Source organism: Arachis ipaensis, chromosome B1 (assembly GCF_059453495.1).
Source record: "Arachis ipaensis isolate K30076 ecotype BB chromosome B1, ASM5945349v1, whole genome shotgun sequence".
Classification (NCBI taxonomy): domain Eukaryota; kingdom Viridiplantae; phylum Streptophyta; class Magnoliopsida; order Fabales; family Fabaceae; genus Arachis; species Arachis ipaensis.
The window spans coordinates 97965365-97980802 of NC_142436.1; the positions used below are offsets into that span (position 1 = coordinate 97965365).

The 15438-nt window shown below is 37.5% G+C and overlaps 1 protein-coding gene across 1 annotated transcript in view; it reads right to left on the reverse strand.

Annotated features, from left to right (window-relative positions):
- Positions 1-1786: 1786 nt before the first annotated feature.
- LOC107631768 (uncharacterized) overlaps positions 1787-15438 on the reverse strand; it is a 28343-nt gene continuing 14691 nt past the window's right edge. Inside the window, exons 5-8 of the mRNA XM_088502898.1 lie at positions 7977-8192; positions 2313-2339; positions 2124-2201; positions 1787-1920 (exon numbers count right to left, since the gene is read on the reverse strand). Coding sequence (XP_088359024.1) covers positions 1787-1920; positions 2124-2201; positions 2313-2339; positions 7977-8192 — 455 coding nt within the window. The remainder of the gene's footprint in view (positions 1921-2123; positions 2202-2312; positions 2340-7976; positions 8193-15438) is intronic.

Below are 15438 nucleotides of genomic sequence, written 5' to 3' on the forward strand. Positions count from 1 at the left end.
CCTAGGAGGTAGATTGTCGAACCATCTAATCGTTGTCTTTGTTAGAGTTGTTGGAAAGGCTTTGCAGCAAATTGCATCTGAGGCGTCGGTGAGGTACATTCTACTTCTGAAATTGCTGAGGTGATGGTTGGGATCTGTAGTGCCATCGTACAAAGTCATATCTGGGAGCTTAAAGTCCTTCGGGATTTTGGTCTTCATGATTTTCTTGGTGAATGGATCTTGATCCTTGCGGGGGCTATCCTTATGAGAGGATTGATTATCTTTGGCCTTGAGATCGGCTTCGACTTTTAGGAGTTTGTCCTCCAATTCTCGACGTCGTCTTACTTCCCTTTATAGGTTTTTCTCAGCTTCCTGTTGATGCTCCACCCCTTTTTCGAGTTGCTTCAAGCGATCCTGGAGTGCCTCCATGGCTTCCATAGTTGGTGAATTGCCGTTTTTGTTAGGTTGAGGAGTATCTTTTGCTGTGGTGTCCGTGTTCTTGTGCGGCATTCTATCTTCCAGATATGAGTTGTGATCGTTGTCACGATCATCCGCCATCGTGACGGGATGACTTCCGAGTCCCCAGCAATGGCGCCAATGTTCCGGGGGTTACCTAAAACTGTAGGTCGATCTCGGACGAGATCTTCTGTGCTGGTCGGAGATGACGTGTCCGACTGGTGGGTGGCGGCCGGAGCTGTCGTGTCCGACTTGAGGGACTAGCTGCACTGCTGATCCTTCGTCACCGAAGGGTGGGGGTACCTGCAAGGGACTCCAATGCTTAAGTTAGCAAGGGTATTAGCAGGTTTTTATGTAGAATCAGAGTATGAGTTATACCTGGGTGCTCTAGTGTATTTATAATGGTGTAGAGTGACCTTTATAGATAAGATAAGTTAGTTATCTTATCTTTATCTTATCCTTTGGGTTAGGTCAGCTTATCTTCAAGGGAACCGCCTTTATCCTTATAGGCTTGGGCCACCTTATGGTCTGGGTCGTGTTCCTTGAGTTGGGCCCCTTTTTGGGCTTTCCTGTCGATTTGGCCGAGCTCTTTCAGAAGAGGTCGGATGATCTGACCTGAAGAGGTCGGTCGCTTTGTTGCTAATCATCCCGGGTCGGATAGCTCGACCCGGGATATGAACAGCTGGAATGACCTTTTCTGTACGTGGTTGAGAATTTGTCAGTAGTTTTTCTTTTCATGCAGACCCTTTTTAGGTGATTATAAACTTTTAATTTATGCTGTTCTTGTAATTCTAGAAAAAAAAGGAAAGGATCAATTAATTGTTGGGCTCAGTTTAATATTTTTTCAAACCTGGTAGTTAATTTGGATGATAATAGATGTCTGCAATTTCACCAAACCAGTTCAAAAGAAAAGAATGGAATAAGAATTCCATATATTTCTTTTGTCAGCAAACAACTTTAAACTTTTTTACAAGTCAATGACCGCATCAATGTCGCAGATTTCACCCGTATGATTTTGCCTCAAGACACGGTAGAAACTAGGAGCTTAGAGGCTGACCCAAGATACTATTGGCACTGCAACAGACGATATTCATACCACAATAGCCTCATAAGTCATAATAACAAGACTAAAAACATAATAACAAACTAATAATAACATCATAATTTCATATGGAAGAAATGTGACTCAACTTGGTCAACGAAATTATTTAATTAATATAACTGTTTCTCCTATTAAGTGGACATTAATGCCATTCCATTCCCAGTGGTGTCACATCCTCCATTGCGTGATTACATGACCACCCTGAAAAATATAAACAAGAAGGCATGCCTCTGTGTAGCCAAATAGCTTTCATTTGTGTAAATTGCTTTCAAGCCTTTCAATTGTAGCACTAACACCACTTTTTATGTCTCTCTTATCTAAGTTTTCATTTGCAGATTGATTCCCTTCATTAGCTTTTTCTATCAGCTTCAAATGGAGCCAACCTGACAACGTATCATGAGACAAGACTTTCAACAAATATAGTGAAAGCTTGGTTGAATATGAGAGATTGCTACTAGATTAAGCATCAAGTGATGCTTCTAATAGCATTATACTCCACAACATATTATATATGAAACTTATGCTTCTGCAAGAGTCACATCGACAATCTGAGCTGACTAAGTATCAAGAAATATAGCTATGTTACCAAGAGGAAAGCAAAATGCTGCTCCCAAAACTAATCCTAGTATCATGTTCCTAGCACGCCAATGTAGTGATCCTGGCGCTAAAAAGGGAAACAATCTATTAATACAATGAAATGAATGAAAAATGAATTGTTTTTTTTGTGATTCTGTCCATGTTATAAAGAGTCTAGTGGTAGAGTATCATTTCTTACATATTAAACCAAAAGCTGAAGCAGTAGCTGAATGGTGCATGAAATCGTGATTGTTCATTCCTTGGTAACGGTGCCAAAAACTTAATACGCACGTTCATAATCTTAGTTCTTTTTCACAACTTCACACAACTAACCAGCAAGTGCACTGGGTCGTCCAAGTAATAAACCTTATGTGAGTAAGGGTCGATCCCACGGAGATTGTCGGTTTGAAGCAAGCTATGGTCACCTTGTAAATCTCAGTCAGGAGGATTCAATTGGTTATGGAGATTTGATAATTAAAATATAATTAAAATATAAAATAGGATAGAAATACTTATGTAATTCATTGGTGAGAATTTCAGATAAGCGTATGGAGATGCTTTTATTCCTTCTGAACCTCTGCTTTCCTACTGCTTTCATCCAATCATTCATACTCCTTTCCATGGCAAGCTGTATATTAGGCATCACCGTTGTCAATGGCTACATCCCGTCCTCTCAGTGAAAATGGTCCAAATGCGCTATCACCGCACGACTAATCATCTGTCAGTTCTCGATCATGCTAGAATAGGATTCAGTAATCCTTTTGCGTCTGTCACTACGCCCAGCACTCGCGAGTTTGAAGCTCGTCACAGCCATCCCTTCCCAGATCCTACTCAGAATACCACAGACAAGGTTTAGACTTTCTAGATCTCAAGAATGGCCGCCAATAATTCTAGCCTATACCACGAAGACTCTGATCGTAGATCAGGAGGCTAAGAGATATGCATTCAAGCTTGCTTTCATGTAGAATGGAAGTGTTTGTCAGGCACGCGTTCATAAATGAGAATGGTGATGAGCGTCACATAATCATCACATTCATCATGTTCTTGTGTGCGAATGAATATCTTAGAGAAGAAATAGGCTTGAGTTGAATAGAAAAATAATAGTACTTTGCATTAATTCATGAGGAACAGCAGAGCTCCACACCTTAATCTATGGTGTGTAGAAACTCTACCATTGAAAATACATAAGAACAAGGTCCAGGCATGGCCGAATGGCCAGCCCCCTAAATGTGATCTCAGAACATAAAATTAGTTAAAGACTAACCAGAGATGTAAATACAATTGTAAAAAGTCCTATTTATACTAAACTAGTTACTAGGGTTTACAGAAATGAGTAAATGATGCAGAAATCCACTTCCGGGCCCACTTAGTGTGTGTTTGGGCTGAGCGTTGAAGCTTTCACGTGTAGAGGTCTTCCTTGGAGTTGAACATCACTTTGTAACTTGTTTTTGGCGTTTAACTCTGCTTTGCAACTTGTTTCTGGCGTTTAACGCCAGAATAGGGCAGAAAGCTGGCGTTAAATGCCAGTTTGCATCGTCTAAAATTGGGCAAAGAATAGACTATTATATATTGCTGGAAAGCCCTAGATGTGTACTTTCCAACGCAATTGAGAGCGTGCCATTTGGGTTTCGGTAGCTCCATAAAATTCACTTTGAGTGCAGGGAGGTCAGAATCCAACAGCATCTGTAGTCCTTCTTCAGTCTCTGGATCAGATTTTTGCTCAAGTCCCTCAATTTCAGCCAGAAATTACCTGAAATCATAGAAAAACACACAAACTCCTAGTAAAGTCCTGAAATGTGATTTTTAATTAAAAATTAATAAAAATATACTAAAAACTAATCAAATCATACTAAAAACTATGTAAAAACAATGCCAAAAAGCGTATAAATTATCCGCTCATCACAACACCAAAGCCGTGACCAGCTTATCCCAAGAGTTCAGGCTATCTTTAGGTTGAGAGTCAAACCATATTCTAGCTCTGTCTCTTACAGCAAACGGGAAAAACATAAGCCTGTAGACCTCGGGATCAACCCCATTGGTCTTAACAGTATCACAGATTTGTAAGAATTCAGTTAAGATGTGAAAAGGATCTTCTGATGGAAGTCCATGAAACTTGCAATTCTGTTGCATCAGAGAAACTAATTGAGGTTTTAGCTCAAAATTATTTGCTCCAATGGCAGGGATTGAGATGCTTCTTCCATGTAAGTTGGAATTTGGTGCAGTAAAGTCACCAAGCATCTTCCTTGCATCTCCACCGTTGTTATTATTTTCGACCATGTCTCCTTCTTTTTCGAAAATTTCTGTCAGATTTTCTCCAGAGAGTTGTGCTTTAGCTTCCCTTAGCTTCCTCTTCAGAGTCCTTTCAGGTTCAGGATCGGCTTCAACAAGAATGTTCTTATCCTTGTTCCTGCTCATATGGAAAAAAAGAGAACAGAAAAGAAAATATGGAATCCTCTATGTCATAGTATAGAGATTCCTTATATGAGTATAATAAGAGAAGAATGGAAGAAGGAAAAGATAAGAATTCGAACTCAGAGGAGAAGAGTGGGTTCGAATTTTTGCGTGAAAGAGGGGTGTTAGTAGATAAATAAATAAATAGAAAGAGATGAGAGGGGGAAGAATTCAAAAATTAAAAATAAAATGAAATAAAAATAATTTTTTTGTTTTTATTTTGACTATTAATTAAAATTCAAAATTTAAGAGGGAAAATAAAATTAAATTAAAATTTAAAACAATTAGTTAATGAAAAGAATTTTTTTTGAAAAAGAGGTTAGTGATTTTCGAAAATAAGAGAGAGAAAATTAGTTAGGTGGTTTTGAAAAAGATATGATTGAAATAGTAAACTTTTAAAATCAAACCAAAAAGTCAAGTAGTTAATTGAAAAAGATTTGAAAATCAATTTTGAAAAGATAGGAAGTTAATTTGATTTTTGAAAAAGATATGATTTGAAATTTAATTTGAAAAAGATTTGAAAAGGAAATTTAAAAAGATTTTGATTTTAAAATTAAAGTTGATTACTTGACTAACAAGAAACTAAAAGATATGATTTTTAGGATTTAAAGATTAAACCTTTCTTAATAGGCAAGTAACAATCTTTAAAATTTTTGAATCAATCACATTAATTATTATTAAAGATTTTGAAATTATGAAATGAAATTAAGAAAAAGATTTTGAAAATCATTTTAAAATTTTCGAAAATCATAAAAGAAAAATGAAAAAGATTTGATTTTTAAAAAAGATTTAAAAAAGATAGAATTTTTAAATTGAAAATTTGATTTGACTTATAAGAAACAACTAAATTTTGAAAACTTTTTGACTAAGTCAAACCAAATTTTCGAAAATTTATGAGAGAAAAAGGGAAAGATATTTTTTTTTTATTTTTGAATTTTTAATGAAGAAAGAGAAAAACACAAAAAAGACACAAGACATAAAAATTATGAATCAAAACAACTAATACATGCAAGAACACTTTGAATGTCAAGATGAACATCAAGAACATGTTTTTCGAAATTTTTTAAGAAAAAAAAACATGCAAGACACCAAACTTAGAAATTGACAATGTTTAGACACTAACAAATTGAAAATGCATATGGAAAACAAGAAAAGACATAACAAAAAAATACAAAGATCAAACAAAGGATATCATCAAGAGCAACTTGAAGATCATAAAGAATATATGATGAATTTTTGAAAATTAAAAAAAATTATAAAAGCATGCAATTGACACAAAACTTAAGAATTGACACTATACTTAAACAAGAAACACAAAATATTTTTGGTTTTTATGATTTTATTAATTTTTTTGGATTTTTCGAAAATTAATTGGAAAAAGAAAAATAAGGATTTCAAAATTTCTAATGAGAATTCCAGGAATCATGCAGTGTTAGTCTAAAGCTTCGGTCCAGGAATTAGACATAGCTTACTAGCCAGCTAAGCTTTAGCAGATCATTACATACAAAAGCTAAATTGCTGAGAAAGACAAAGAAGCTCTTTTCTAATGATAGTTGAAACCTCGGTCCAAAGGATTAGACATGGCTTTACAGCCAGCCAGACTTCAACAGATCATCATGAAACTCTAGAATTCATTCTTAAAAATTCTGAAGCCATAGAATAATTTATTTTCAATTTTTTTTTGAAAATTTTTCAAAAATAAAAAGAATAAAAAATAAAAACTTAAAATTAAAATAAAATTACCTAATCTGAGCAACAAGATGAACCGTCAGTTGTCCAAACTCGAACAATCCCCGGCAACGGCGCCAAAAACTTGGTGCACGAAATCGTGATTGTTCATTCCTTGGTAACGGCGCCAAAAACTTAATACGCACGTTCATAATCTTAGTTCTTTTTCACAACTTCGCACAACTAACCAGCTATTGTCACCTTGTAAATCTCAGTCAGGCGGATTCAATTGGTTATGGAGATTTGATAATTAAAATATAATTAAAATATAAAATAGGATAGAAATACTTATGTAATTCATTGGTGAGAATTTCAGATAAGCGTATGGAGATGCTTTTATTCCTTCTGAACCTCTGCTTTCCTGCTGCTTTCATCCAATCATTCATAGTTCTTTCCATGGCAAGCTGTATATTGGGCATCACCGTTGTCAATGGCTACATCCCGTCCTCTCAGTGAAAATGGTCCAAATGCGCTGTCACCGCACGGCTAATCATCTGTCGGTTCTTGATCATGCTAGAATAGGATTCAGTAATCCTTTTGCGTCTGTCACTATGCCCAGCACTCGCGAGTTTGAAGCTCGTCACAGCCATCCCTTCCCAGATCCTACTCGAAATACCACAGACAAGGTTTAGACTTTTCGGATCTCAAGAATGGACGCCAATAATTCTAGCGTATACCACGAAGACTCTGATTGTAGATCAGGAGGCTAAGAGATATGCATTCAAGCTTGCTTTCATGTAGAACAGAAGTGTTTGTCAGGCACGCGTTCATAAATGAGAATGGTTATGAGCGTCACATAATCATCACATTCATCATGTTCTTGTGTGCAAATGAATATCTTAGAGAAGAAATAGGCTTGAGTTGAATAGAAAAACAATAGTACTTTGCATTAATTCATGAGGAACAGCAGAGCTCCACACCTTAATCTATGGTGTGTAAAAACTCTACCGTTGAAAATACATAAGAACAAGGTCCAGGCATGGCCGAATGGCCAGCCCCCTAAACGTGATCTCAGAACATAAAATTAGTCAAAGACTAACCAGAGATGTAAATACAATAGTAAAAAGTCCTATTTATACTAAACTAGTTACTAGGGTTTACAGAAATGAGTAAATGATGCAGAAATCCACTTCCGGGCCCACTTGGTGTGTGCTTCGACTGAGCGTTGAAGCTTTCACGTGTAGAGGTCTTCCTTGGAGTTGAACACCAGTTTGTAACTTGTTTCTGGCGTTTAACTCTGCTTTGAAACTTGTTTCTGGCGTTTAACGCTAGAATAAGGCAGAAAGCTGGCATTAAACGCCAGTTTGTGTCATTTAAACTTGGGCAAAGTATGGACTATTATCTATTGCTGAAAAGCCCTGGATGTCTACTTTATAACGCAATTGAAAGCGTGCCATTTGGGTTTCTGTAGCTCCAGAAATTCAACTTTGAGTGCAGGAAAGTCAGAATCCAACAGCATCTGCAGTCCTTCTTCATCCTCTGAATCAGATTTTTGCTCAAGTCCTTCAATTTCAGCCAGAAATTACCTAAAATCACAGAAAAACACACAAACTCCTAGTAAAGTCCAGAAATGTGATTTTTAATTAAAAACTAATAAAAATATACTAAAAACTAATCAAATCATACTAAAAACTATGTAAAAACAATGCCAAAAAGCGTATAATTTATCCGCTCATCACTGAACCAGCACCAACAACATTAAAAACATCATGCACACCTCGCTGCTCTGCAAGTAGATTTTGTAATCCATAAAATGCAGCAGTGAACATTCCAAGGTGTACTCCTCCAACTATTGAGCCCCGTGTAACCCTAGTGAACCGTTTCTCCATAGCATCTCTCATCAAACGATATTGCTCTCGTTTGTCATTTGTACTTCCAAGCTTCAATGTCACTTCTGCGTCTGGTGCACGAAATTGTGATCATCAATGGCACCAACAGCTTGGTACGCACAATTGTAATCTTAACTCTTTATCACAATTCCGCACAACTAACCAGCAAGTGCACTGGGTCGTCCAAGTAATAAACCTTACGTGAGTAAGGGTCGATCCCATGGAGATTGTCAGCTTGAAGCAAGCTATGGTCATCTTGTAAATCTCAGTCAGGCGGATTCAAATGATTATGGAGAATTGATAATTAAAAGATGAATAAAACATAAAATAAGATAGAGATACTTATGTAATTCATTGGTGAGAATTTCAGATAAGCGTATGAAGATGGTTTGTTCCCCCTGAACTTCTGCTTTCCTATTGTCTTTTTCCAATCATTCATACTCCTTTCCATGGCAAGCTTATGTTGGGTTTCACCGTTGTCAATGGCTACCTCCTGTCCTCTCAGTGAAAATGGTCCAAATGCGCTGTCACCGTATGGCTAGTCAGCTGTTGGTTCTCGATCATGTTGGAATAGGATCCATTAATCAGCTGTTGGTTCTCGATCAAGAATGCTGCCAATTGATTCTAGCCTATACCACAAAGACTCTAATCTCATGGAATGGAAGGCTCAGTTGTCAGGCGAGGCAATCATGCGTCATGAACCAGGAGGCTAAGAGATACGCACTCAAGCTATTGCAAGTAGAACGGAAGTGGTTGTCAGACACGCGTTCATAGGTGAGAATGATGATGAGTGTCACGGATCATCACATTCTTAAGGTTTAATTGAATAGAAAAACAATAGTACTTTGCATTAATTCATGAGGAACAGCAGAGCTCCACACCTTAATCTATGGTGTGTAGAAACTACACCGTTGAAAATACATAAGAACAAAAGGTCTAGGCATGGCCGAATGGCCAGCCCCCTAAACGTGATCAAGGGGTCAAAAGATGATCCAAAAGATGAAAATACAATAGCAAGAGGTCCTATTTATAGAAAACTAGTAACCTAGGGTTTACAGAAATAAGTAATTAATGCAGAAATCTTCTTCCGGGCTCACTTGGTGTGTGCTTGGGCTGAGCATTGAAGCTTTCACATGTAGAGACTTTTCTTGGAGTTAAACGCCAGCTTTTGTGCCAGTTTGGGCGTTTAACTCCAGCTTTTATGCCAGTTCTGACGTTTTGACGCCAGAATTTCTATGATGACTTGGAACGCCATTTTGGGCCATCAAATCTCGGGCAAAGTATGAACTATTAAATATTTCTGGAAAGCCCAGGATGTCTACTTTCCAACGCAATTGAGAGCGCGCCAATTGGGCTTCTGTAGCTCCAGAAAATCCACTTCAAGTGCACGGAGGTCAGAATCCAATGGCATCTGCAGTCCTTTTTCAGCCTCTGAATCAGATTTTTGCTCAGGTCCCTCAATTTCAGCCAGAAAATACCTGAAATCACAGAAAAACACACAAACTCATAGTAAAGTCCAGAAATGTGATTTTTATTTAAAAACTAATAAAAATATAATAAAAACTAACTAAAACATACTAAAAATAATGCCAAAAAGCGTATAAATTATCCGCTCATCACAGCACCAAACTTAAATTATTGCTTGTCCCCAAGCAACTTAAAATCAAATAGGATAAAAAGAAGAGAATATACTATACCAAAATATCAATGAAACTTAGCTCCAATTAGATGAGCGGGACTAGTAGCTTTTTGCCTCTGAACAATTTTGGCATCTCACTTTATCCTTTGAAGTTCAGAATAATTGGCTTCTATAGGAACTCAGAATTCAGATAGTGTTATTGATTCTCCTAGTTCAGTATGTTGATTCTTGAACACATTTATTTTATGAGTCTTGGCCGTGACCCTAAGCATTTTGTTTTCCAGTATTACCACCGGATACATAAATGCCACAGATACATAACTGGGTGAACCTTTTCAGATTGTGACTCAGCTTTGCTAGAGTCCCCAATTAGAGGTGTCCAGAGCTCTTAAGCACACTCTTTTTACTTTGGACCACGACTTTAACCGCTCAGTCTAAAGCTCTTCACTTGACACCTTCACACCACAAGCACATGGTTAGGGACAGCTTGGTTTAGCCGCTTAGGCCAGGATTTTATTCCTGTGGGCCCTCCTATCCACTGATGCTCAAAGCCTTGGATCCTTTTTATTTTACCCTTGCCTTTTGGTTTAAAGGGCTATTGGCTTTTTCTGCTTTCTTTTTTTTTCTTTCTTTTTCTTTTCTTTTTTTGCCATTTTTTTTGCATATCTATTTTCTCTACAAGCTTTTCACTGCTTTTTCTTGCTTCAAGAATCATTTTTATGATTTTTCAGATTATCAATAACATTTCTCCTTTTTCATTATTCTTTCAAGAGCCAACAATTTTAACATTCATAAACAACAAATTCAAAAAAATATGCACTATTCAAGTATTCATTCAGAAAACAAAAAGTATTGTCACCACATCAAAATAATTAAACTAGTTTCAAGGATGAATTCGAAATCATGTACTTCTTGTTCTTTTTTGATTAAAACATTTTTCTTTTAAGAAAGGTGATGGATTCATAGGACACTCATAGCTTTAAGGCATAGACACTAAGACACTAATGATCATGTAATAAAGACATAAACGTAGATAAACATAAAGCATAATTTTTGAAAAACAGAAAATAAAGAACAAGGAAATTAAAGAATGGGTCCACCTTAGTGATGGCGGCTAGTTCTTCCTCTTGAAGATCTTATGGAATGCTTGAGCTCCTCAATGTCTCTTCCTTGCCTTTGTTGTTCCTCTCTCATGATTCTTTGGTCTTCTCTAATTTCATGGAGGAGGATAGAATGCTCTTGGTGCTCCACCCTTAGTTGTCCCATATTGGAACTTAATTCTCCTAGGGAGGTGTTGATTTTTTCCCAATAGTTTTGTGGAGGAAAATGCATCCCTTGAGGCATCTCAGGGATTTCATGATGAGGAATTTCCTCATGCTCTTGTCTATGAGTGGGATCTCTTGTTTGCTCCATCCTTTTCTTAGTGATGGGCTTGTCCTCATCAATGAGGATGTCTTTCTCTATGTCAATTCCAGCTGAATTGCAGAGGTGACAAATGAGATGAGGGAAGGCTAACCTTGCCAAAGTAGAGAACTTGTCCACCACCTTGTAGAGTTCTAGGGATATGACCTCATGAACTTCTACTTCCTCACCAATCATGATGCTATAGATCATGATAGCCCGGTCTATAGTAACTTCAGACTGGTTGCTAGTGGGAATGATTGAGCGTTAGATGAACTCCAACCATCCCCTAGCCACGGGCTTGAGGTCATGCCTTCTTAGTTGAACCGGCTTCCCTCTTGAATCTCTCTTCCATTAAGCGCCCTCTTCACAAATGTCTATGAAGACTTGGTCCAACCTTTGTTCAAAGTTGACCCTTCTAGTGTAGGGACGTGCATCTCCTTGCATCATGGGCAAGTTGAATGCCAACCTTACATTTTCTGGACTGAAATCTAAGTATTTCCCCGGAACCATTGTAAGCCAATTCTTTGGGTCCGGGTTCACACTTTGATCATGGTTCTTGGTGATCCATGCATTGGAATAAAACTCTTGAACCATTAAGATCCCGACTTGTTGAATGGGGTTGGTGAGAATTTCCCAACCTCTTCTTCGAATCTCATGTTGGATCTCCGGATATTCACCCTTTTTGAGCTTGAAAGGGACCTCGGGGATCACTTTCTTCTTGGCCACAACTTCATAGAAGTGGTCTTGATGCACCTTTGAGATGAATCTCTCCATCTCCCATGACTCGGAGGTGGAAGCTTTTGCCTTCCCTTTCCCCTTTCTAGAGGTTTCTCCGGCCTTTGGTGCCATAAATAGTTATGGAAAAATAAAAAGCTTTAGCTTTTCCCACACCAAACTTAGAAGGTTTGCTCGTCCTCGAGCAAAAGAAGAAAGAAGAGAGTAGGAAGAAGAAATAGAGGAGATGGAGGGGGGGTTAGTGTTTCGGCCAAGGGGGTGAGTAGGGTGTATGATGTTGTGTGAAAAGGAAGGAGTGAAGATGGGTTTATATAGGAGTGGAAAGAGGGGTAGGGTTCGGCCATGTATGGGTGGGTTTGGGAGGGAAAGTGGTTTTAATTTGAATGGTGAGGTAGGTGGCGTTGTATGATGGATGGATGTGGATTGGGGAAGAGATTATGGAGAAAAGGGTAGGATTTGATAGGTAAGGGGTATTTGGGGAAGAGGTATTGAGGTGATTGGTGAAGGATATTTGAGGAAGGGTGTTATGGAAAGGTGTAAAGAAGAAAGAGAGAGATGAAGTAGGTGGGGATCCTGTGGGGTCCACAGATCCTGAGGTGTCAAGGATTTATCATCCCTGCACCATGTGGCGTGTAAACGCCCCTTCCTGTGCCAATCCTGGTGTTAAACGCCAGGTTGCTGCCCATTTCTGGTGTTTAACGCCAGCTTTTCTCCCCTTTCTGGCGTTTAACGCCCAGAATGGTGCCAGACTGGGCGTTTAACGCCTATTCTACTACCCTTACTGGCGTTTATACGCCAGTAAGCTTCTCCTCCAGGGTGTGCTATTTTTAATACTGTTTTTAATTATATTTTTGCTTTTTTCAGTTGTTTTTGTGACTTCACATGATCATCAACCTACAGAAAATATAAAATAACATTGGAAAACAAATAGATATAATAAAATTGGGTTGCCTCCCAACAAGCGCTTCTTTAATGACAGAAGCTTGACAGTGGGCTCTCATGGAGCCTCACAGATACTCAGAGTATGATGATGGCCTCTCAACACCAAACTTAGAATTTGGTTGTGGCCTCCCAACACCAAATTTAGAGTTCGAATGTGGGGGTTTTATTTGACTCTGTATTGAGGGAAGCTTTTCATGCTTCCTCTCCATGGTTACAAAGGGAGATCCTTGAGCCTTAAACACAAGGGAGTCCTCATTCACTTGGAGGACCGATTCTCCTCTGTCAACATCAATCACAACCTTTACTGTGGCTAGGAAGGGACTGCCAAGGATCATGGATTCATCCATACACTCCCCAGTGTCTAGGATTATGAAATCAGCAGGGATGTTGTGGTCTTCAACCTTTACCAAGACATCCTCTACAAGTCCATAAGCCTGTTTCCTTGAATTTTCTGCTAGCTCTAGTGAGATTCTTGCAGCTTGTACCTCAAGGATCCCTAGCTTCTCCATTACAGAGAGAGGCATGAGGTTTATGCTTAACCCTAGGTCACACAGTGTAACGACCCAACTTCCAGAACGTCATGATCGTACCGAAAGTAAGGCGTTACCAACCTACTTTCCTTTATTTACTATTTACTATTGAGCCTTTAGTTTGATTTCGCGATTTAGTTTTATAGAAAATTCCAAAAAATTTTGTTTTTGTTTATTAAAATCATGTCAAAGAATCAACAAGCAATAATAATCTCATAATTATTAATAATAATAAATATTGTACAAATAAAATTCAAGTACAACTCCTATCCCTCTGCATAAAATAAAAACTAAAGCTACAAAGGCGAGGGAATTCTATGAAAGAAAATCAAGTCATAAACTTAACTCATAAATAAGTTCCATAATCGCTCACAGCTTTAAACGGAGTCTTCGAACCTGTGTCACTGAAAGGGTAGAAGATTTTGGGGTGAGAACAAACCACACGTTCTCAGTAGGGAATGGGAATGCCGTAAAAGTAATGAAATAGAATGCAAATAATTAACATACTCAAGGAAACTATATTTTTATCAAATTCTTATGAAAATAATATTCTTGGTTTTACTTTAACTACTTATTTACCTCTTCCAAAGAAAATCTCTAAGCTCAAGATAAATTCCAAAATATAAAACTGGTCACATTAAGCATTTCTTAACCACAGAATTAATTTTCAATCACAACATCAATTCTTATTCATCATCATACATTCACTAACTAATAGCACTAACAAAAGATTCAATTCAACACACAAACAATTCACGGCGAGGCAAACAGCATAATCACAGGGATGTACAACGAGCAAACCCAATCAAATGCAGATGCGCAAACAAGGATGATGCATGTCTAGCCCTAGTGCAGGTAATGAGCTCATTTGTCGGTTATATACCCGCTCCCTACGTTACCCAGAGTCCTCTGACCAGGTAAGGCTTCCCTGTTGGCAATGCCCCTCGCAAGAGTCCTTTGACTTGTGAGGCAAACCACTGCAAGAGTCCTTTGACTTGCATGGCGGAGCTAGTTAACTTATATCTGTCCAACACACTTTCTGTAAGAGTCCTTTGACTTACAGGAGTATATGCTAGTCGTGTGTTCTCGATACCTCTGTAAGAGTCTTCTGACTTACAGAATAGCATTATAGCTGAGTATCCCAGGAAAGCACTCTCAGTGGTCGTACCACCATCTATCTGACTGCCTTCACGCAGCAGATCATCACATAATCATTCTCATTATTCATCATCACTTTCACATTCTTATGCAGTACCTCTTTCTTTCTCTGTTCAATCATACTATACAATCTTTACATCTTTCACTTTTGTAATATCTTGGCTCAAGCCATTTCTCTTTACCATTCGTTCATAAAAATCTCAATCATCAATTCAGTTCATAATCTCTGCTATGGCAATCTTGAGTCAAGCCAACTTTAAAACTATCTTTCATTTTAGTTCTCTATTAAAGACTCAAAAAAATCATTTATTTTTTTTAAATTCATTAAACATTTTTCAAAACATAACCTTTCATTAGAAGTAATCAAATAAAACTCTTTCTCAAGTTTACCAACTTCACAAAGATTCTAAAATCATCTCTCTTTCCATTCAAATTCAAATATTATTATTTCACCAAATTTCTAAAAAGGTAATCCTTTGTTTTAAGCCCAAAACATAACTCTTTCTATATTGAATCAAATTCAAAACATAATTTCTTTCTTAAATAATTCAAGTTCGAAACATAATTCCTTTCCTTGGTAAATTGAACTCAAAATATTTTAATTCTTTTCTAAACTAAATAAAGCTCAAATGATATAATTTTTCAAATTCAAAGCTTCTAAAATAACTTTTCAAATGAAACTTCAGATTTTTATAAAATTTCGACAGCACTTCCCCTAAAACTCGGACTTAGCCACCCTTACGGGTCCCTCTTTCTCCACAAATCACCAGTCCTTTTCCCAACAATCTTCAAACAGATAATTCTCAATCAATCAGATATTCACAATTCATAATATTTAACAAATCAATCATACTCCACAATTCTAACTAATCCATCAATCCAACTCCAATCTCATCAATTCATATTTAC